Genomic DNA, 23,333 nt, shown 5'->3' on the forward strand with positions numbered 1-23,333 from the left:
CAGCATAGAAAGAAGAATGTCAGTGGAAGTGGGAGAAGTGCAGGAGCTGAGGTCAATGTGACTGTAGGAGAAAAGAGGAATGCGAAGGGGTATAATAAGAAATCTCCCTCGCTTTCTCCCCCTTTTCGGGAGAAAGGGTAGTACTATGTAGTGCTAAGCATACTAAGCAGCCTGAGATGCAGTCTGGAGTGGAATTATACAGGTCCCTGAATGGCAATATCAGACATTTGGTTTTGATGCAGTGTATGTTGGAGGACCAGGGGAGGAATTTGAAGAGGGATATGACATAGTCTCAATAGACATGGAAGATGAATTGGAGAGATGATATAGAAATCAGGGAAGTCAGAGAGGAAGAGGTTACAAGAATTAAAGTGGCAGGACCAGGGCAAGTGTTTGAGTCACTTAGACAGACAAGAAGCTGCAAGATTTTGCGACAGCCTAGGTATTTTACTAAGTGCTTTTTGAGCTTTGATGGCATACTTCAGTGTAAGACAAGTAGGAGCCCCCCACTGGTTCAAATTTAGAAATTGATCACTAGATTAAAAGTTCCTGTTGTGTTTATTTGTAGAGGCCTTACACCTCCTGATGCAGAAATGTTGTATATGCAAGAGGTAGAGAGAATGGAGGGCTATGGTGAGGAGAGTTACCCTGCAAAGGTAAGGATGGCTTTGATGGCTGCTACAACTTAAAAAGTACAACCATCCTTCATATCTTTCTGCCATTTCAAACACAAACAAGAACATCCAATGTATAATGAACCCCTAGGCCCAATATGCCATCCCTAGTCACCTGAATCATCTCATTGACTTCACTGGGAACACTCTGGTGCATAAGGGCTGCTATCTTGAGTCCAGTCTTCATGCTGTGCAACGAAGAGAGGTCATGATCTCAAATGAGTGATTAAGATTTGCACTGCCCATTTAAGAACCCTTCTGTGATATCACCACTGTAAATAGTTGCTGTTGCTATAACTTTGGCTCACAAAGTTTTTCTTGTGATTTCTGGTTACTACTTGCAGGACAGCCAGGGAAGTGATATATCCATTGGGGCATGTCTTGATGGTATCTTCGTAAAACACAGAAATGGCCGACCTGCTGTTATATTTCGGTGAGCATTATCCCCTGTTAGAACTTTTGCAAATGAATTTCTGTGTTGTCCCCAGTTGGAAGAGTACAGATTTTACTCATTAGCGCAGTTCCAGACGTGGATCCAGTCTTACAGCCCTTGTGCATATGTGCTGAAGTCAGCAGCAGTTTTACCTATATAAATGCCGTGGGATTAGTTCATTTACATCTACATCATATTTGTATGCCACCTACAGTTATCCTCTGTGCAAATGCATGTGAATCTAAAAGTAGCATCATTGTGCCAGGTACAGGCTCATCCAAAACGCAGCCATGCACATCTATTACTCAGGGATGTGCCATTGTAAAAGTAAGTAAGTGGGTAAGGTTACTCTGTATAGGGCAGTATGAAGAGGACAGTTGTGTTACTGTTCTGTAACTATTTTGGAGTGATCAATCAACTGCTGATTGCAATTGGGCTGTTACGGGTAGTGAAGTACGCAGTCTTTCTGGGCATTCTGATAAACATTTTAAAATATAAAATATCCTAAGCATGTTGTGGAGATGCATCTGTCTGAGGCCCAATTCCAGTAGCCTAGATTTCACATTTGGATGCAAACATGAGTCCCAGTGACTTCAAAAAGAGCTGCATGTGTGCATCCATAGCAAAACACATTACACATGGAAGGCTACTTTCAAGGACATGGTGGTTCTTAATTACCACTGAACCCAGGAACACATTGATCAGATTAGTCCACTGAGAACAAATTGAGTTGCTGACTTAATCGGGTGACAACTATTGGAGCCCTTCTGCAACCCCAGCGTAAGTGGACCATATACAATGAATCTCTGTGAGGTTCAAGTTCTGACCACCCTTACTTGTTATCTCATTCATTGTAAATAGGTCTGAGTATTCTTGGACATTATTGCAAGCTTTTCTTAGCTTTTCTTTTACTAATTTATTTTTGCTAATAGCTAGCTTCCTGTCTAAAGTTATGCAACATGTTCATACATTATGCATATTTATACATCCTCTAAAGAACTACAGTTACATCCCTATTTTCCTTTGAACAATAATTTAATAAGGATGAAGTTGTAGGCTGCTTCTTTAATCACTATTTCAGAGTTGGCTAAACTTGATTCAGATTGGAGAGGGGTGAGTTATTGCTCAGTTACTCCTCGCCCTCCAAGATAGTTTTGTTTTTCATTTATACTCTGAAAATCCAGCGCTTACTTGTCGTGTCTTCTCCGTTTATCCTTAGATGGCATGACATTGCCAACATGTCCCATAACAAGTCTTTTTTTGCATTAGAATTGGCAAATAAAGAAGAAACAATCCAGTTCCAAACGGTGAGTGAATTTTTATTTCTTGCTGTCTAAAGCTGTTTGAGTAAACACCCAAAAAAACTGCAATCCCCCAAACCATATTTTTGTCCAAAATATTCATTTTTTCAACTTGTGTTATGCTAGTTATGTGGAGGATTTTTAGTTACTGTTACTCTTTTTTAAAATATATTAATTACAATGGTGACGTTTGTGTCACTTTTTAAATTCTATGGCTGCTTCAGCAGGTTTTATACAAAAGTTAAAGGCATTTGAGAAATCTTGTCTTTTGTAAGTACACCAAAAGCGCTGAGCACTCTGATCTAAACCAGCAAAGCATTTAAGCATGTGTTTAACTAAGACTTTTGAAGTCGATGGAGCTATTCACATTCTTAACAATAAGTACACATTTAAGTGCTTTGCTGAGTGCTCATCACGTGGCAGAATTGAGGCTTGAAAACATGTTCATCTGTTTCCTTCCTTAAGGCTATACTTTTTGTAATAGACTTAAAGTGTGTGTGTCGGGGGGGAGGGCCCACGGGCCACATGAGGTTCATCATGGTAGGCTGCTGGCAGACTGCCAGATTTGTTTACCTGAGTATCTGCAGCCACAGCCACTTGCAGCCCCAGTGGCTGCAGTTCACCATTCCCAGCCAATCGGAGCTGCTAGAAGTGGTGACCCAGCTCCTATTGTCTGTGAACGGCGAATCACGGCCACTGGGAGCACCACGTGGCTGTGCTTGCAGACACTCAGGTAAACAAACTGTCTGGCAGCCTGCTAGCAGCTAACTCTGACTTGCTGCCAGCATGCTGGATGTTCCCAATCCCTATATTAGTTTGTGGTAGACACAGTATATATATATTTTTCTTGTTCTGAGTCATAACATTGCCTTCAACAGCAGGCTGCTATTTTCATCTTTATTTTAGTCTAGAGAAGTGTTAACATTTGAACAGCAGGATTAGTCCTGCAAACATATGGTTCTGAATTAGCTTTGGTATAGAAGCTGCTATATCAAAATGAAGTGAATCGGATCTTATTCTGATGTAAGTCAGTGGTAAAACTTTCACTGACTTCTATGGGACCAAGAGTTAGGCCTGTATATTTTAGCCTGTATATTCTGTCCTATAGCTGTATATTTTGTTTGACAGGAGGACATGGAAACAGCAAAATATGTGTGGAGGATGTGTGTGGCAAGACACAAATTTTACAGACTAAATAAAAGTAGCCTGTAAGTAGAATAGCTTTTCTGGTGGGGGAAGAGGTCTCTGTTCCCATAATGAACCTAAATGTTGTATAACATTTGCAATTTGTTACTTGTTTAGAATACACTAATTAATGACACTATTTACTCCTGATGTTTTCAACCACATATTTATCCCCAGTACTAAGTTTACATTATGGAAAAGATTTATCTAAGATGGGTGTAGCCTTGTAATAGAGAATACTATTTTTATAATCTGGAGTCACAGCTAAGAACATAGTCCTCTTCTTCTAACAACTGGATCTCAGTACTGTAAGTGCATCTACATGGTCCATTAATATGAAGGTGTTTGTGCAATACTGAAATCTGTGGGACTCTATGCTTTTGACTAAACTTTTATGTAATAGGACACTGAAGTTATTTTAACAGAGTGGGGCTACGTCTACACGTGCACGCTACATCGAAATAGCTTATTTCGATGTAGTGACATCGAAATAGGCTATTTCAATGAATAATATCTACACGTCCTCCAGGGCTGGCAACATCGACGTTCAACTTTGACGTTGGGCAGCACCACATCGAAATAGGCGCTGCGAGGGAATGTCTACACACCAAACTAGCACACATTGAAATAAGGGTGCCAGGAACAGCTGCAGACAGGGTCACAGGGCGGACTCAACAGCAAGCCACTCCCTTAAAGGGCCCCTCCCAGACACAGTTGCACTAAACAACACAAGAGCCACAGAGCTGACAACTGGTTGCAGACCCTGTGCATGCAGCATGGATCCCCAGCTGCCGAAGCAGCAGCCAGAAGCCCTGGGCTAAGGGCTGCTGCACACGGTGACCATAGAGCCCCGCAGGGGCTGGAGAGAGAGCATCTCTCAACCCCTCAGCTGATGGCCGCCATGGCGGACCCCGCTATTTCGATGTTGCGGGACGCGGATCGGCTACACGTGCCCTACTTCGACGTTCAACTTCGAAGTAGGGCGCTATTCCCATCCCCTCATGGAGTTAGCGACTTCGACGTCTCACCGCCTAACGTCGATTTCAACTTCGAAATAGCGCCCAATACGTGTAGCCGTGACGGGCGCTATTTCGAAGTTGGCGCCGCTATTTCAAAGTAGCGTGCACGTGTAGATGCAGCCTAGGTGGAGTCAATGTAGTGTTCTTGGAAGATGCTGGATTGGCAATCTTGCAGTATGAAGTCCTTCAGCTGTCCACAGAATCCTTATAGCTCAGTAAGCACCAGAGCAGAACAATATAAATACAAGTGAGAAGATTAAATTTAATATGCCAGTCTCCGCACTGCAAATCCATTTTTTTCACATTTTTTATTTCAGTCAAGTTCTTCTTGATTTATATTAGTGTGAGACAGGGAATTGGGCCAAGTGAGTCATAAGATACATGAGTTCCATTTAATTTCATTTCTCTTACATTGTCCACCAATAAATGACTTGTTGTAGGTCTGATTCAGAGCCAATTGATGCTGAAGGAAAGGTGGTGGGAAATAGCCATGTCACAAAAAACACTCCAACAGGCACTAATATTAATTGCACCTTTGTTATCATTCTCAAAATAGTTGAAGGATTGACTTGAAATAGAGACCAAACTGAAACCTTATCCCTTATAGTGGTTACCTTCTTGTTAGGGATGAAACATATTGGTGGAGTTGGTGTTTGTCAGACTCCTTAGACTAGTAGTGCATAATCTTCTCCTGGGATCCCCATGTCAACTCACTGGCAAATCCTCCTGCTTTAACAAAAGGAAGAGAAGCAAGGTAGTGCTGACAACCAGGCTTAAGAACATCCCAGGTTCATCTAAGTTCAGTTACAATGTCTTCTCTGCTGTAACGAGCACCTTTTTTCTCAATGTGCAAGTTGACTGTCTCCATTTTGTCTGCACATACCTTGTCTTTAGAGACTCCCCAGACTCTCCACCTGTTGAAGGCGCTCAGAAACCTTTCCTCATTCTTTCCTTTCCACGCTTTCCAATTCTTTCTCGTCCTTCTCTTCCCAAAGGGTGAGCTGGAAAATAATCTCTTTCTGATAATGTGCATGTCCTGTTTTGATATTGTGAAGTCCAAGACTATAACACGTTTCCAAAAAGAACAAGATAAGCTTATGAAGGGTAGATCCGTCAATGGCTGTTAGCCAGGATGGCAGGGATGATGTTCCTAGCCTCAGTTTACCAGCAGCTGCAAATGGGCAAGAGGGAATTGATCATCTGATGATTACCTGTGCTCTTCACTCCATCTGAAAACCTGGCACTGTCTACTTCAGAAGACAGGCTACTGGACTAGATGGACCTATGGTCTGACCCAGTATGATGGTTCTTATATGCTTACTTATTTGTATTGCTCTGGTATTCTTCAGGTCTTACTGCACACTGATGGGTACAGAAACAGGAAAACGTGGGAAAAATTGGCACTATTGACCAGTCCAATGTGCAGTGATTTGGCAAACTACAAAACATTGTTTATGATACAGTAGCTACAATATTTGCTGTATCTAAAATATGGTTTGTTTAGGGACCCCGAATGAGCATTGTGCTGCTTTTTTCTCCTACAACCCACTAAGTTTTGAGGGTCCTTCACAGGCCATTTATGTATAAAGACAGACATCTAGGCCAGGAAACCTATCAATTATCACTTGGATGAGACTTTATCAGGGGTTGAATATTGGTGGGAGAGCATGGAAATCCCTCCTTTTCCCTTCTGTCCACCGCATGTGTGAAATTCAGGTCCTCCTCCATTTCATTGTACTGATGGGGGAGGTGTGCGTGCCAGAACACTCTGCATCCTTCCCCTTTGAGGGTGCTGTACATGGGGCAGGGAGGCAGTGATCTGGACAAAGTGTTTGTCTTTCTCCCTCCCCATCCTACTTCTGTGTTTCTTCTCATTCTAGCAACACTAGTGATTTGTACATATGCTGCACCTGCACAAAGCTCTTCCCTCTGGGACTGGCGGGAGGACTGTGTAACACAGGACTTGATTCTGTAAAGTGCTGAGTGTCCTGAAATAGCCCCAATCCTGCAAGGTGCTCATGCTAACAGAGTTGTAAAAAGCTTTGCTCATCATATGACTTTCTTTGTAGACAAACACAGACTGTTACAGTGAATCCAGTAAGAAGGAGGTCCTCTTCCAGGATGTCGCTGGTAAGGTTTTTGAATAGTTTCAGATTTGAGCTGCTTCTTGTATTTTTCTAAGTAGAATGAGGATGTCCCATCAGAGAAGAAATGATGGTGACTACATTAATAGTAAAACTGGAGAAGGATACTTTTCTTAGGAGTATGCCATTACTAATTTCTAAGATCTGAATGTTTATAGTTTTTGCATTAGACTTTAATGAAATATTTTTCTTTTTGTGCAAGAAGCCAAAATGATGAAAAATGAGACCAATGAATTAAGATGCTCACTGGCTTGTCAGAAAACAAGGATGTAACTTCTTAGTAACTGATGCAAAATATATATTTTTGTTTTAGATATTGTAGATACATATGTTTTTCAATTTAAGATTCCCCTATATACAGAGAAAATCCTAGATCTCTCTCTGTAGGCACTACTTTGGTTGACTTTTACTTTTCATTTCCACTGAAAACTGATGCTTTGCATTATGCAGTGGGGGAATTGGCTTTTAGAATGGCCCTTTGTACAACCTTCTTCAAGACTCTTTAGTAGTTCTTGTAGTATTTAACTACTTTTAAAATATCTTCTTTCTTAGCCAAAGCCACAGCCTTACATGATGCCACCACCGCCTCAGCTCCATTACAATGGCCACTACACGGAACCATATACATCATCCCAAGGTAAATTATGATGTGGCCACAAAGTTCAGTTCTTAAGTGAATTCTAAATACAGTAGGAACCAGTACACCCACAGGTCATTTGAGACCAAATGTTACCACATTACATCTCAACTCACTTTAAGGCCCTTGTTTACTGCTAGAGCTGTGTAAAGAAGCCAGGGTGTTAGAGTGAGTTAGGCCCACGTTATTTCTCTTGCTGCAGTCCCTGTTCCTGTTCTAAGTATAGAATGATATTGGAGTGTGTCGGGAGTTGGATGGTGGACAGTTAGTTAATGATTGTGTACAGTGTAGTCACAGACCACAGTCTCTTGCTACAGACCCTTTCTTACAGCTTTTATATTGCACTAGATCTTAAAGGTATCAGAACTCCATAAATTATCAATGGACTTTGTACCCTTTTTCCCTTGACTGCCTTTGAATACTACTTTAGTACAATATAAATAATATCGATAATACTGAATCACTGACAGCTTTGGGAACTAATACCTGTAATCTCTGTAGCAGAAGGGAGTTGAATTGTTTCCAACATCACAGCTGAGGTACAATAAAGAATACCAGCTTTATAATGAAATCTTGCTTTTGAACCCTTATTCTCACAAACAAAAGATCAAAAACAGCTGTCAGCAAAGATGCACCGCAGTTTTTGTTGGTGCTTTATGTACAAAAATTTCCCAAATAGTGACAACTGTTTATTCTGTTTTGCATTTTGGCATCAGAGCTAGAGATCCACTTCTTTATAAATGTTAAATGCATAAAACAATTGATCATTTATGTTAATATGTATAATTAGAATGTTTACCTGGTGTTGCTTGGGTCCATAACTCAAATAATTTTTGTTTTTCTTCATTTAAATTATTGCCCTGGGCTAGGGATGAGGGGTTCAGTGTGCAGGTTGCCCTAGGGATAAAAGACAAACACAGCATGCTTCTAGTGCAGGGCCCAGGTGAAAAGCACCTGTGTATAGCTGCTGCATGAGTATGAGTGCATGTTCCCCAACTGGGAGACAGTCAGACAAGCTCTCTAAAATATATAAGAGATAGCTGTCCCTTTCTCCACTCCTTCTCCCCGCTGGCCAAAAGGAGTTATAGCTGTCCAAGTCCCCATCTCTGGACCCTTGCTGCCCTCAATGTTATAACTGCCTCTGGCAGCAGAGCCCCGCCTTTCCATTTTGTGAGAAACAGTCATGTTCTGGGCACATCCCATTGCCCTGGCACAACCAAACCCTGACCTTGTTTTAAGTTATGGTAAGAGGAAGCTTCCTACTAAGTTTGGTGGTCCTAGCTCTTACCATTTAGGAGGAGTTCTTGAATACACAGCTGGACAGAGAGACAAACTCTCTGTTCAGAAGTACATTATAGTTATGATAAGGACCAACTGTAGTAGGTAACAACGACCATTCTTTATACTATTCAATAGCCTCCAGAAAGCTTTGGTTTAACTAAGGTCCACGTTGTTGGTTGCTGGGTTGGTCACATTAGGTATATTATTTCTTAGATAATCATTGCAGAACTATCAATATACACAAACCATCAACTACATTGCAGAGCTTGTGTGTGTATTTCTCTGAGCTGAAGATACAATTCCAAGGTCTCTCACACATGTGCATGTGTGTGCATGCGTGCTCTGTTTGAAAGGTAACAGTGCAGCTGTTTGGCACAGGCCACGGCTTAAGCTAACCACCTGAGAACCGCTGTATCTGAAGTCCTAAGAACCTACTTGGGGTACCTAGCCTGAGCCAGCACTCATACTGTCCCCACCATGCTGTATTTTTAGTGTGCTATCTTGACCAGAGCTAGCAAGCATATATCTCTGAACTCAGAATCACATCTCCCAGCTGCTTATAGACATACTACTGGTATTGATTTTCATTTACATAGTGGGCCTGATTCTTCTGTCAGTAAGGCTTTGTGTCCGTTGGTAAGCTGAATTGGTTTAACTTAAAGTCGTACAATTGAACCAATACAAACTAACATGTGAACACTCTGTTTATTTCAATTTGAGTGGCTTATTTTAGTTTAATGTAAACCTATTCTTATTTGAATAAAGATAAACTGAAACAAGCCAGTCTTTGAGAGAAGTGTCTCTACACAGGAATTTACACTTGTTTAACTAGATTAGTCTGAATTCAGACCTAGTTATTCTACTGCAACTTTCCTATGTAGGCAAGACCTTGCCTTGGTGTACCTCAAGAGTAAATCTTCATAATTCACTAGAGTAAAACAGGTAAATAAATTATAACAAAACAAGATCAGAAGTGGGATCAAATAATTCTTTTTTATTTTACTCATGATGAGTGATCCTTTTCCTCCATAGTTTGCACTCTGCCTGATTTGCAGTACAGGTCAGACCTCTCTGATCCAGCACTCTCGGGACCTGACTGGTCCCAAATGAGGGAATTTGCTAGACCAGTGGAGATCCCCTGCCACCAGCCCTCCAGCCTGCTGCCCCTCCCTGCCATCAGCTCTGCATCCGGTCCCAACCAGTCCCCCTTGCCTCCAGCGTGGATGGGCTACTGGCCCTCCTGAACACCAGCCCCCCTACAGCTAGACCTGGCCTGAGCCAGTCTGCTAACAGCCCCAGCTGGGTTGCTGCCGGACTCCAGCCCTACTGGAACTGGGCTTCTAGCCCCAAGGCTCTCTGTTCCAGGAATATCCATGTTACTCCTGAATCATAGATGCTGCTGGACCACAGTCCTGGATGAGGGAGGTACAAGCAGTTGCTGAAGTCACTGGACTTTTGGTGGATGAGCGAGAGTCCCTCTGCAGCCACTGTTAATTAATCCAGTTAGATGACTACTAGCATGGCTGTCCCTACAAGTATGGTGACTCTTCCCCCCACAGAGCTGCAGTACCATAATTTTTTACTGTGCCTTGTTTCCCCTGGACTCGAGAGTAGAAATTCTGACATTGCTCCTGAGCCTAGTACTGCTTAGTTGGTGGGATTTTTCTAGATTACAACTTTAATGGTTCTTTGTGAGTGAGGATGACACTTTTACTGACCAACCTTGCCTGGATTCTGACCCTGGCTCTGATATCACAACCCCTTTTGGTAAAAGCAAAACAAGTTCTGCATAGCTTTAAGATAGGTGGCAAATTTAAATCCCTCATGTTTCATATCTGAGTCTTGATGTGACACGTATTAACATGAGAGTGGCTGAGAACAAATCGTATCAGAATTAAATCCACCTACAGATGAAGGGTATATCACAATATCCATTCTGCATGTCAGAAAATTGGACATTCAGCAAGAAGAAAAACAAAAATACTGTCATTAGGTGGCAGTTGTGTATTGTAGCATGTCGAGAGCCTTACAGAACTGAAAATACAATCGTAGGAAGTAAAGTGTTGCTTGGCAGCGATATGGAGAAGAAATATGTTGTTAAAGCCAACACATGGTAGGGAAGAGCTGAGTTTTTGATAATTAATCATTGATTAAATATGGCTGGTGGAGAAATTTCACTGTTTTAATGCTTGGACATAAGGGTTGATTTGTTGTTTTTTATTATTTTGTTTTTTGTTTTTGTTTTTGTTTTGTTTTTTGTTGTTTTTTCAGATAACCTCTTTGTGAGCAAGCAAAATGGATACTATTACCACTCTCAGACTAGCTTGGATAGAGCTCCACATGACTACAATGGCAGGATCCGCAATGGGAGTGTCTATAGTGCACACAGCACAAACTCTTTGAATAACCCACAGCATTACTTGCAGCCATCTCCCATGTCTTCTAACCCAAGCATTACTGGAAGTGATGTCCTCAGACCAGATTATGTTCCGTCGCATCGACACAGTGCGCTAATACCACCTTCTTATCGGCCTACACCTGATTATGAAACTGTGATGAGACAGCTTAACAGAGGAATGATACATACGGACAGGCAGAGTCATTCTATGAGAAACCTTAACATCAGCAGTTCATATGCCTACAGTAGGCCTGATGCTCTGGTCTACAGCCAACCTGAAATTCGAGAGCATGCTCACTTCACCTCCCCTCAGTCTAATCACTATCCTTTTAACCTGAGTTACAGTTTTCATAGCCAGTCTCCCTACCCATACCCTGCTGAACGGCGTCCCGTTGTTGGAGCAGTCAGTGTACCTGAGCTGACAAATGTTCAGCTTCAGGCTCAGGAGTATCCAGCACCAAACATCATGAAGACCCAGGTTTATCAACCTCCTCCCCCTTATCCATACCCACGACCTGCGAACAGTACCCCAGACCTTTCCCGACATCTTTACATTAGCAGCAGCAATCCAGATCTCATCACACGGCGAGTCCACCATTCTGTTCAGACGTTTCAAGAAGACAGTCTGCCTGTTGCACATTCCCTTCAGGAAGTGAGTGAGCCATTAATATCGTCACGCCGTGCTCAGCTACAGAAACGAAACAGTATTGAAATAGCCGGACTGGCACACAACTTGGAAGGCATAAGAATTAAAGAGAGAACCATGTCAGCCTCTGCTGCAGATGTGGCCCTTCCAAGGATCATATCAACGGGGTCACAACCTAGTGTTTTTGTGGAGAGAACGAAGCAAGAAGAAAATGAGGAGCAAGAACAAAGTTTGAACTGTGATCATAAGAAGTCTCTTTCAAATGCCACTATGCTGATTCACAGCAGCGAGGAAGAGGAAGAATTTGAAGAAGAAAACAAAGCTGGTACAACTCTGGCACCTCTCACTGATGACCAGACCCAGCTTTCTGCTATTATGGGCGGTTATCCTCCTGAATCCTTATTAAGTTACCCTTACAGTTCTATTGCTTCACCTCCTAGCCCTTTGCACATCCTTGAGCCAAAGTTACATATTTCAGAGCCGGAAAAGAGGATAAAAGATGTGAGCCCAGTACACGTAATAGCTGAAACCCAGGTGCCGAGAAGAAGCGAAGGCTTGCTGACTCCGTCTATGTCAGAATCTGACCTTACTACTTCAGGAAGGTACAGAGTAAGAAAGGATTCTCTAAAGAAAAGACCGGTCTCTGATCTTTTGTCGGGAAAGAAGAATATAGTGGAAGGTCTTCCGCCTTTAGGTGTAAGTGGATATTGTTTCTGTCTCTTCTCCTAGCTCATGATGATAGATCTGATACCAGTTGCCTGCATTTTTAAAAAAGCTTTTTCAGTATATTTGAAACATAGCTATTAAATGCAGTGACCTTCCTCTCTGTTGCCCTCATTCTTGCTCTGTTTCCTCTCCTTACGTGCCTGTCCTTTCTCTCTCCTATTTGTCTCCTCCCTGCCCCTGCCCCTGCCCCTGCCCCTGCCCCAGCCCCAGTCTGTTCAGCCGTTTTTTTCTACCCCACCCATTATTTAGTCTGTAGCCACTGGGGAGGTTCTGAAACCTCCTCAGCCTCATACAGCCCATGGATGAGCCATACAGAGTGGCTTTTAACAGCCCATGGTTCCTAGAGCTCCTCTATTCACCAGGCAACTGGAGCAGGGGCAGCTACACCCAGTTCCCAGTTTTGTGAGGACATTAGACACATTCCCATAATTTGAGCATTTGACTTAACCGAGTGTTCACCCGTGTGTTCCAATACACTACCCACTACCTCTCCTATCTAACGTGATGCCGGCAAACACCTTCCTCCCCTCTGTTCCTCCTTGGACTTTCCTTTTCCTGGGTGCTGTTTTCCTTCCTGTCTTACCTGTGTGTTTGCCATCAATCCCTAGCTCATTGTGGGTGCTACAGTAATAAAAATGAAATTAAGATAATTTTTCTTTTGGACGCTATTTTTGTTCTTGTTTTCCCTAATTTTTAACTTGCCTTTTTTATTGCTTGATTGTGCTACATTAGTTTCTTCCCCACAGTCACCAGCAGCAGCTGCCAAGTAGCTCTTTACACAGGGAAGAGCTGCAATGAGAAACGGCCTGATATATTAGTTTTACTGCTTCAGCAGCTGCTACATCTGACCCTGCAGAAACTAAATGCCATAGAGTTAGTCATTTATCTCGACACTTAAATAGCCCTCATCTTTGTCCTTCTGTCTTTCTAGCATGGAGCTGGAGGTAGAATGAGACTTATTACAACGCAGTCCTAGTCAATTTCCTATAAGAACTTTATAATTGTATATAATTTCTCTCTCTTTCCCCCTCTTTGGTACTCTAGCATCAAGTAAAAGAAGATTCTTCTGTTGATAGCCTTATATTCATAGATTGCTTAAACTCTTGCATTATGAGCCCAGATCCCAGTTAGGCACCTAACTTCCAATTATCGCAGTATGATGTTTATTTTTGAGCTTTGGGTCTTGCTCTTTCCATGGTATATGTTTTTTGAGAGACTTGTGAATCTACCTTGATTTTTTTCCCCTTCTACTGTGTTTTGTAATTAGTTTGCTTTCACTGAGAGACACTCTTGCTTCAATTTTAAACTGAGATCTTCTTTATTCCTTGGACGTGTTCTGTAGAATAAGAACTTATTCAGCAAATAAAATTTTATTGTTATTATAAAATATTATATAGCTAGAAGAAGGTGGGGGTGCTATCACTTATTGGGCCAACTTCTGTGGAGCTTGAAAGCTGGTGTCTTTCACCAACAGAAGTTGGTCACATAAAAATAATACTTCATTCACCTTGTCTTTTTCATATCCTGGGACCGATATGATTACAACAATCTTGAAAACAATAGAAAGAGAACCTAATTACTTTTAATACCTAATACCCAGTGTTCTATCCTGATAAAACTGGTAGAGTCATTCTTTCCATGACGCCTTACTGCTCCCACTGTGTTCCTTTGTTACGGGGTTTCCATTCATTTATTCTTGTACATATTCCCATTCTTTTAGCTTTAGCAATTACCAGACTTTTTGTTTCTGTTCCTGCCCATTAGCTCTTGGATATATTGATTTTTTTTTTCCACTCATACACAACAGGTGCTTATGTTGTGTTTTAGGGGGTTTTTTTCAGTGTGATAAATTGCTTAGGTCTGTTGTTTTTGTTAACAGCCAAACTTGTAAACTGTAGGATTGAGACATTTGCTTTCTCTAATATGTGTTTAAAAGATGGAATGGTTCTTAACACAAAAATCATCCAGAATTTGTTCTAATATTTTCATCTTAAAGGTGTGATTACTGCAAAATTAAAGATTCAGGCTGTGCTTTTCTAAAAGTCCTTAACTTTGCCTCTATATCTCAACCACATTTTTGCATGTAAAATTTGTTGTACTGGAAACTCTCTTTTTTACCAGTTTGATATTAAGTACCTATCCCCCTAGCTACAGTTTAATGCTTAGATATCCTAGATGTAATAAAATGCACCCACAAAATTGTGTTCTTAGAGGCAACATCTGAAAACTTTGCCTATACACTAAATAGTCTGATGTGCATAATGAGTTTGTGTGCAATATCCCTTTGTGGTATTTTTCTGTCCAACTGTTAGAGAGGTTTTTTTTTTCTGTTCAGGGCTGTAAATTACTCACAAGTGCCACCTTGCACTGTGACCCAGCCTTGAAGAGAATAATATTTGTCATTCTGGTTCTGTTTCAGAAGCTTGTGTCTGGAATGAAGTCAGACTGGTGTCCTGTCCTATGAAAGAATGTAGCTTCACCACTGCAATCTCTCAGTTAGCAAAGAAAAAGGGCTATGCATTTTCTTCCGTTTTCAAAAAGGAGTTGGAGGATTCCCCATTACTAAATTGAACTCCTGTGAAGATTACTTTGTAATCTGTATTTTTTTTTCTGCAGGGTCTGAAAAAGAATAGAACTGATGCAAAAAAAATAGGGCCTCTGAAGCTAGCTGCCCTAAATGGACTAACATTGTCTCGAATGCCTTTGCCAGATGAGGGTAAGGAAGAGTCTACCAGAGCAACAAATGATGAACGGGTATGTTTAAGTTTTCTGGAGTGTTTGGTTGCTCTTAGCCAGGCAGTCTTAAAATGGACTGCATCAGCATTGTGTTCTGTGATAACTACTAGACCATCTCATCCACAAAATAATTCAGACATAGAAGGTGGCAGCAAACAGGTGCAAGAGACTTATAACTATCGGTAAGTTGTTGGTAAAAGTGCTTAATGAGACTAAGGATGAAAATTTATGTATATCTTTTTTTATTTTAGATGTGTAAGATTCACCTATCATCCAGTTTCTGGGCACACGGTCTTCAGGAAAAATATATTCAGTGTTTTTGTTTTTGTTTTTGTTTTTTTCAGTTAGAAACTTTCTCTCCATTTCCTGTTGAGTTGTGTCCCTGTTTACAATGTATGCTCTTCACATGGGAGGGGCTGTGCCTTTGTGTGACTTGTATTGTTGGTGCTTAACAAATAGTAATAATTTAACAAGTAACCTAGTTAGAATCCACTCCGGGGTTCAGATCTTTTCAGGTCACATTGGTCTTTCTCCTCATGAAAAATCTGAAAAGAATGGGCATACACAGTGCTCTGAAGATCGACACCATTTATACCATCTGAAACCTGTGGGAAAAGCAGGCTCTGAAGTTGAGGGTCATACAACTGAGAACTTCTTGATCCCAGCTTCCATCTGTTTAGAGCTGGGATGTGCAGCATATGCAAGAGCAGTCCGGCTAATTGAAGTGTCATGAGAGGACATAGGATGAAAATAGGAAATATCCACACTATGTATTATCACCCTGAATGATACCTGGGAACACAGAGGAAGCCAGCGTTGCCCTTGGAGAGATAGTGTGCAGTTCATCCTGTAGCCAACACTTAAAAACCTAATTCTGTGTATAACACAGCACTCTTGACTTCATCTCCACTTTAAACCAATTCATTGAGAAGGTCACTGAGCAACTTCCAGGACTGAGCCTTCAGTGAGAAGACAACTACAAGCTTCCAAATGGCTTCCAAAGGCAATCCAGTGTCAAGCACATAGTAATAATCCACTTTGTGGATCTCAAACGCTAAGTCTACACTAGAGCAATCTGTTGACAGAAGTTCCTGCCGGAAGATATCTTCTCACAAAATTTCTGTCAACAGATCAATGATAGACTGCCAAGGGGACTGAAAGAGTGAGCCACTCAGTGATGCTCTCAACAGGGTGACCAACCGGAAGCACAGCAGACAGGGCTGCCCAGTGCCCTGGAAGCCCTGTCTGTCGACAGAAGGGCCCCCGGAATGTCCAGACTTGCTTTTTGTCTACAGAATCTGTTGATGAAACTCTCTAGTGTAGATGTTGCCAAAGGATTGGATAACTGATTAATGTCCACACTCTGGAGAGGGTTGTTCTAGTTTTCTGGACAAGTATAAATAGAAAATGGCATTTTTAGCTGTAGGTGCACTATAGGAGTCTAAAATATGCTGAGGACCTAAAGTAACACCACATTGTCACTGACGTTAGAAAACAGACATGGCCATCAATGATGACAGGCTTCCCTATATTTCATATTTCCCTCTTACTGTCAGCATCAGCGTTTTTTAAGATTGAGCTTTAGTGAGCACTGTTTGTCCACACCATTTTGCCAAAGCACTTGGAGGAAAAACAGGGAATCTGCATAATGGAGTAGATGAAAAGGAATCAGAGATGTATGTCCTCTGCATCCACATCACCCCTCCCACACACACATTGTTTTCCTCAGCACCTTTATAGGCGGTGCACAATGAGAGAGTAGAACCTTACAGATCTCTGTGGAGTAGAACCAATAAGGCACAGGAGCAATTGCCTGGTATCACACATAAGAATCTATTAGAGGAAAGAATTGAGTCATTCTTGAATTTAAATTTTTAAAAACAGATATTTTTGCCACTATTATAAGACTGAACACTGGTGTGCATGATGCTGTATATGCTCAGAAGTTTACTCTTTAGCTAGGATGCAGACAAAACAATTATATTTGTGTAACTGAAGAAAATCCAGTTTCAGAGGACATCTGTTTCTGAAGCACAGATTCATGCTATGGTGCCCTTACTAGTCAATTTCATAGTACGAAACTTGACCAAGAAGAAAGTCAGAAATTTCCTCTGTGAGCATTCTGATGTATGAACTGTTATGGAGACTTTACATGTTTCTCTATACTGTATGGCAATGTCCACAGTCAGAGAGATACCAAACTAGTTGTACTATGTGGCTGTTCTGGTGTTACTAGGAGAGTCTGGTGCATTTGGTGCACACAGAGTTCTCTTGCTTCAGTCTTACTTTTTTTTGTAAACAGAAATTCTAACAGTCTCTTATGATTAGAAAGTATTTGTTTTTTAAATGTTTTTCATCAGGTCTTAAATAAAAATGAAACAGAAATGAAAAACAGTAAGAAAATAATGGAAAATAAAACACTTATGGTAGGAAGAATTCAAGCTTATAGCTCATCTGCAGCAGAAGTCCATGGGAAGAATTTGCTGCAATCAATATTTTAGTGCCTGTCAGCTGATAAGATGGAGAAAGTATCTGCAGATTATGCTGAATTTATTCCTTTAACAAAAAACTTTATTTTGAGTCAAGAGCTCCTTTCTTCCTCATGAACAACAAAGCTGACCAGATGGGTGGAACATACCTCTCATATTCGCTGTTGCAACCTACTATATCAAACAGAAAGTACTGTACACATAGCTTTCCAAACTCACTTATCTTTGCCTCAAATACCTCTAGAGAATGTCTCCTAACTACCTGGTTTGGCAAAATGATCCCACATCTGATTGGATTGTTGACATAGAAATCAAGGAATATTTTTGGAATGTTATTTACTAACTCCATCTCCTACTGCTATATCCTTACGTTCGTCATCCTTGTTCACTTAGACGGAACTCTCATTAACTTGAATTAGTTTTATCTGAGTAAGACTCTAAGGCTGCTTCTAGACTCGCCCCCTCCAAACAGAGGTGGCACGGTGATGAGGCAATTTGAAGCTGGCTAATGAGGCACTAATGTGCATATTCAGTGCCTCATTAACATAATGGTGGCCATGTGAATTTTGAAGTGCAGACTTTGAATTGCAGATTGACAGTGAAGATGCGGGCAGCTTCGAAATAAGTGCCCCACTTTGACATTCCCTTCCTCTCACCTAGTTTTTGTGGGAGTAAGGGAATGTCGAAGTGGGGCTTATTTTAAAGCTGCCCACATCTACACTGCTAATCTGCAATTCAAAGTCTGCACTTTGAAATTCATGTGGCCACCATTATGCTAATGAGGCACTGAATATGCACATTAGCACCTTATTAGCCAGCTTCAAATTGCCTCATTACCATGCCACCTCTGCCAGGAGGAGGTGAGCATAGAAGCAGCCTAAGATTTGGCTACTTCTCCATTAGTGTGATTGTAAATACAGCCGTAGCGGGAGAGGGCTTTTAAAAACGATAAGAAAAATGTGTGTGCTTTTTTATTAAATTCTTTTCACTGTAGTGTTAAGAGTAAAATTAAGTAGGGATGTGACATTATATGATCATACTATTCTGTCTTTTAGTGTAAAATTCTGGAACAACGGCTGGAACAGGGAATGGTGTTTACTGAGTATGAGCGAATTCAAAAGAAAAGGCTCATAGATGCAGAGTGCTCAATTGCCCGCCTCCCTGAAAACGCAGAGAGAAACAGGTTCCAGGATGTCCTTCCCTATGATGATGCCAGAGTGGAGCTGGTCCCAACCAAAGAAAACAACACAGGTTATATTAATGCATCCCACATTAAGGTAAGATGAACACTGATGAAGAATGTTTTGCAGAACAATTCTCCAATCTGTCTTCTTGCAGCTAGTACCAAAAGCCTCTTTATTTTTCTGTCTTAAATAATCCTGAATAGCCTAAACGTGTTGCCAGGGTAGTTGACTTGCTGGGTGGACTGACTGAGCACACTGACCTCTGCACTCTGAAATGTCGGGACACTGGAGGCTATGAGGAGAGTCTTGGTGGTGAAGATCTCAGACCTGTTGTGGTGCTAGTTTCAGAGCAGTATGACACTGCTGGGAGAGATTTTTCTTTCTCTTAGCTGTGCATGGGATTGCAGCTGTAGCACCAAGAGAAGTGTTTGGTCTGAAACTGAAAATTGACGACTGATAAATGAGTGTGGGTAAGTGCCTAGGCTATCCCCCCTTCCCTTTTCATGCTGGCCTAATAATCACTATTTTGAGGAAAAGTGTTTTTTCCTGTTGTCTTCTCTGCATGGATATTTAGTTCACAGCATGCTGGTGTGTAAAACTACAGCACTATAGCCTGTCACACACTAAGTAACTGCGGGCTCTGTTACCATGCATTAAAAGTTCTGTTGCATGTTTTGTTGTACTGCTGTTTTGAAGTGCAAAACATCATGGTACATACTGGAATCTTGACAGCACAGTAACAGGATCTGCATAGCAACTCCATGAGTGACAGGCTAGAGTGTTGTAAGTTTCATACCCTGCCTTGCCATCCATTAAGTCTCTGTGTAAACAAGCCTTTAGGAAGTAAGAGAAACCAAGGCTGCCTCTACACTGCTGGGAAGAGCCATGCTGCCACAGTTGATCTTCCTGAGTTCATTTTAGCACGCTTGGTAGGGACATGCTAAATGGAACTTGCAGGGCACCCACATCAGCACCAGAACTCCTGCCCCTCATTCGGAGTAAGGGAAATTGAGGTGAGTGAATGCTCCCCTCAACCTCCTGCAGTGGAGATGGGGCAGAAGCCTGAATTAAGGTGTGTTGACTCCAGCTACATAATTAATGTAGCTGGAATTGTGTACCTTAATCCAACCTTCTACTTTACTGAAAACATGCCGTCAAATAGCTGAGACATCTGTCATACACTGTTCATTTAGTCCATTGCTCTTTTTTTGTTTTCTGTATATTAATGGAAGGTAAAGCAATACTTTGGGTATGTGAAAAGCTGGGCAGTAATCTTTAAATCACATTGTCCTCCTGATCAAAGTTGGGGTGTGTGTTAGGTATTGTAATGGCTTAATCTGATTCTGTTCTCAGCAGAGAGCAAGAATGAGACATAACCAACTCTAAAGAACTAAAATTAAAGGCCCTGTTGTTTCCTCTCCTTCGTGCTGGAACTTCCCTGGCTGGTTACAGGGAGTGGGTGGAGCCAAGTGTGAAACTGCTCTTCACAGTATAACCTCTGCCCCAACCCCCAACCTTCCTCAAAGATCAGAAGGAGAACTTCACAGAATTTCCCAGGGGCAGGGCCTTTTTCCAATGAGTTTTTCCACAGGAAGGTGGGGTACAGTCCTAAATAATTTGATGGTTTCTAAAGAAGATTATGATTTCCTTGCTATCTGTAGGAAGCTCTAAAAACTTTACGTGGTTTTTAATGGGCTTTTGCTGCCTGGAATAGTACCAAATAGTTTCCATTCTCGATAATAAGCCACAAGTCAGCATTTTGACTTTCCTGAATCAAAATTAGGGGGAAAAGCATGTTGACTAGTGTCAAGTCATTTTAATTGTAATAGTAGGATTGAAATAGAAGAAGTCTTTAAAGCCTAATTTGTCTGAATGCATAGAATTCACCCAATATGAAAGAATGTTGATGTAGACTCAATTGTTCAGCATGGCAGGTTTTTGAAATACCATTTGTCCAGCTGTTTTTCGCCTCTAAATGTTTGTTTAACTTTTTTAAGGACAATCTAAATGATGACTAAAAGACGTCAGCGTGCAAATACTAGATAGAGTCACATAGATAGATAAGGTTTTCAAATGGCCTCATTTGAGTCCCAAATGTTATTTTCAACTCCTACACTTTAAAGTCCCTTTGAAGTTTGTAAACAGCATAATTGGTAACCAGTAATCTAACATTCTCCTTTTGCATTTTTACAGATCTCTGTGAGTGGCATTGAGTGGGATTATATTGCTACACAAGGCCCTTTGCAGAATACATGTCAGGATTTCTGGCAAATGGTCTGGGAACAAGGGATTGCCATTATAGCAATGGTGACAGCAGAAGAGGTGAGTCCTTGGGCCCAATCTGCCTTACAAGCTTTTGTCAATAATGTTAGTTAGCGTCATGATCCTGTCTGATATCTTTATATTGTCAAAAAATCCCTTTGCCAATGTGACTTTTCATTTAGGGAGTTGATAGATGTTTTGCTGATGTAAACTTATCTCCACTAAGGAGCTTGCTGAGACAATTATACTCGACAACCATTCTAGTGAACTAGTGGGTCACCAAATAAAATGAATGGGTAGCAGGTTTAAAACAAACAAAAGGAAGTTCTTCTTCATGCAGTGCACAGTTGGCCTGTGGAACTCCTTGCCAAAGGATGGTGTGAAGACCAGGACTTTAACAGGGTTCAAAAAAAGAACTAGAAAAATTCATGGAGGTTTGGTCCATCAATGGCTATTAGCCAGGGTGGGTAGGAATGATGTCTCTAGCCTCTGTTTTTCAGAGGCTGTAAGTGGATGTCAGGAGAGAGATCACTTTGATGATTTCCTATTCTGTTCACTCCCTCTGGAGCTTCTGGCATTGGCCACTGTTGGAAGACAGGGAACTGGATTTTGGACCTTTGGTCTGACCAAGTGTGGCCAATGTTGTGTGGACTAAGTCTGAGAAATGGTTTCCTCATTTACTGAGTCCAAGTCAGAGTTTACGGAGAAGCCTCTTAGCAATATGTTGTGCGGTAGAAATGTCGAGATTGTTACAATGGCTTCTGTTCAGTGTGTTTTTATGCCTTACTTTTGCAATGCTTTGCTTCCAAGGAGGGCGGGCGAGAAAAGAGCTTCAGGTATTGGCCACGACTTGGCTCAAGGCATAACACTGTCACCTATGGGAGATTTAAGATTACTACACGATTCCGGACAGACTCTGGCTGCTATGCAACTACAGGCTTGAAGATCAAACACCTTCTCACAGGGCAGGAGAGAACAGTTTGGCATCTGCAGTACACAGACTGGCCAGAGCATGGGTGCCCAGAGGATCCCAAGGGATTTCTGTGTAAGTTGTTAATTCCTTCCATCAGCCGTATCACTTACTATGGTTGTAGAAACAAAAAGCAGTCAAGTAGCACTTTAAAGACTAGTCTTTAAAGTGCTACTTGACTGCTTTTTGTTTTGATAGTGTATAGACTAGCACGGCTTACTCTCTGTTACTGTGGTTGTAGAGAATAGTGATATTCAAGGTTGCTTCATGCCGGTGATGGATGTTGAACTTCTGTTTTTATGTAGAAATGTGTGTCTTTCTGCCTCTACGCTCACATATCTAATTATTAAAAACTTTATAATTTGAAACATAATTATGCTGCATGCTGTCACTTTAGCTGCTCTCTAGCATGAGAGAGAGAGAGAGAAGCTATAAGTCATCTCCCCTTTCTGTTGCTTTGATGGGCTGTTTAAAAATGTTTCAATAAATTAATGATAGTTGTCAGGAATGTGACTTGAGGCCTGGTTGCAGTTTGTTCTCTGATGTTAGTTATGATGGTAGTGATAAAATATGTGCACTTACATATCTTTTTTCTTTCCCACTGAAACTGACAGCATACTTGGAGGAGATACAGTCAGTGCGGCGCCATACAAACAGCACAACGGACCCTCAAAGCTCCAACCCACCTGTACTGGTACACTGCAGTGCAGGTGTAGGAAGAACAGGAGTGGTCATATTATCAGAGATCATGATTGCCTGCTTGGAACACAATGAGGTTATTTTCTTGCCCATGTTTCAAATAAAGTCTTGGGTGAATGTATGTGGAGATTGCTCACGTAACGCAGAGAATAAGCCTTGTGCTGCCTGATCTATCGAGCCCTTATGATGTGGACTATTGGAAATCCTTACTGTTAAGGTTGGGAGAACCCTTACAAGCTCACCAATTTTAGTAATATTGTAAGTGTTTGCTAGTGCATCTGGGGCTGATTAATGCCTGTGTGATGGAGGCCCCCTCAAATTCCATGGACTTCAGTAGAGCTGAGGGTACCAAGCATCTTGCTAGTTTGGCTCCGTCACCGACCTTTACACGTGAATGTTTTTAGTCTGGTCCCTGCACTTCATTAGATTTGCCTGGTTGTGGGTGTGTCCGTGTTTATAATACTAGTGTTGTGTAGAAGATGGTATGACAGTTTAATGAAATGGTCCTGCTTGGCCATCACCCAAGTTGGCCAGCTATAGACGGTTGCG

The 23,333-nt window shown here is 41.5% G+C and overlaps 1 protein-coding gene across 2 annotated transcripts in view; it reads left to right on the forward strand.

Annotated features, from left to right (window-relative positions):
* The window catches only part of PTPN21 (protein tyrosine phosphatase non-receptor type 21), a 67,336-nt gene that overhangs the window by 36,790 nt on the left and 7,213 nt on the right, over window positions 1-23,333 (forward strand). Inside the window, exons 7-19 of one of the 2 annotated variants that reach the window (XM_074996653.1) lie at window positions 569-656; window positions 1,019-1,107; window positions 2,327-2,414; window positions 3,537-3,616; window positions 5,507-5,608; window positions 6,682-6,742; window positions 7,309-7,393; window positions 10,946-12,414; window positions 15,061-15,198; window positions 18,725-18,946; window positions 21,047-21,175; window positions 21,926-22,160; window positions 22,700-22,860. In XM_074996653.1, coding sequence (XP_074852754.1) covers window positions 569-656; window positions 1,019-1,107; window positions 2,327-2,414; window positions 3,537-3,616; window positions 5,507-5,608; window positions 6,682-6,742; window positions 7,309-7,393; window positions 10,946-12,414; window positions 15,061-15,198; window positions 18,725-18,946; window positions 21,047-21,175; window positions 21,926-22,160; window positions 22,700-22,860 — 2,947 coding nt within the window. The remainder of the gene's footprint in view (window positions 1-568; window positions 657-1,018; window positions 1,108-2,326; window positions 2,415-3,536; window positions 3,617-5,506; window positions 5,609-6,681; window positions 6,743-7,308; window positions 7,394-10,945; window positions 12,415-15,060; window positions 15,199-18,724; window positions 18,947-21,046; window positions 21,176-21,925; window positions 22,161-22,699; window positions 22,861-23,333) is intronic. The other variant, XM_074996654.1, reaches the window with a different exon arrangement.

This window comes from Carettochelys insculpta, chromosome 6 (genome assembly GCF_033958435.1).
Source record: "Carettochelys insculpta isolate YL-2023 chromosome 6, ASM3395843v1, whole genome shotgun sequence".
Classification (NCBI taxonomy): domain Eukaryota; kingdom Metazoa; phylum Chordata; order Testudines; family Carettochelyidae; genus Carettochelys; species Carettochelys insculpta.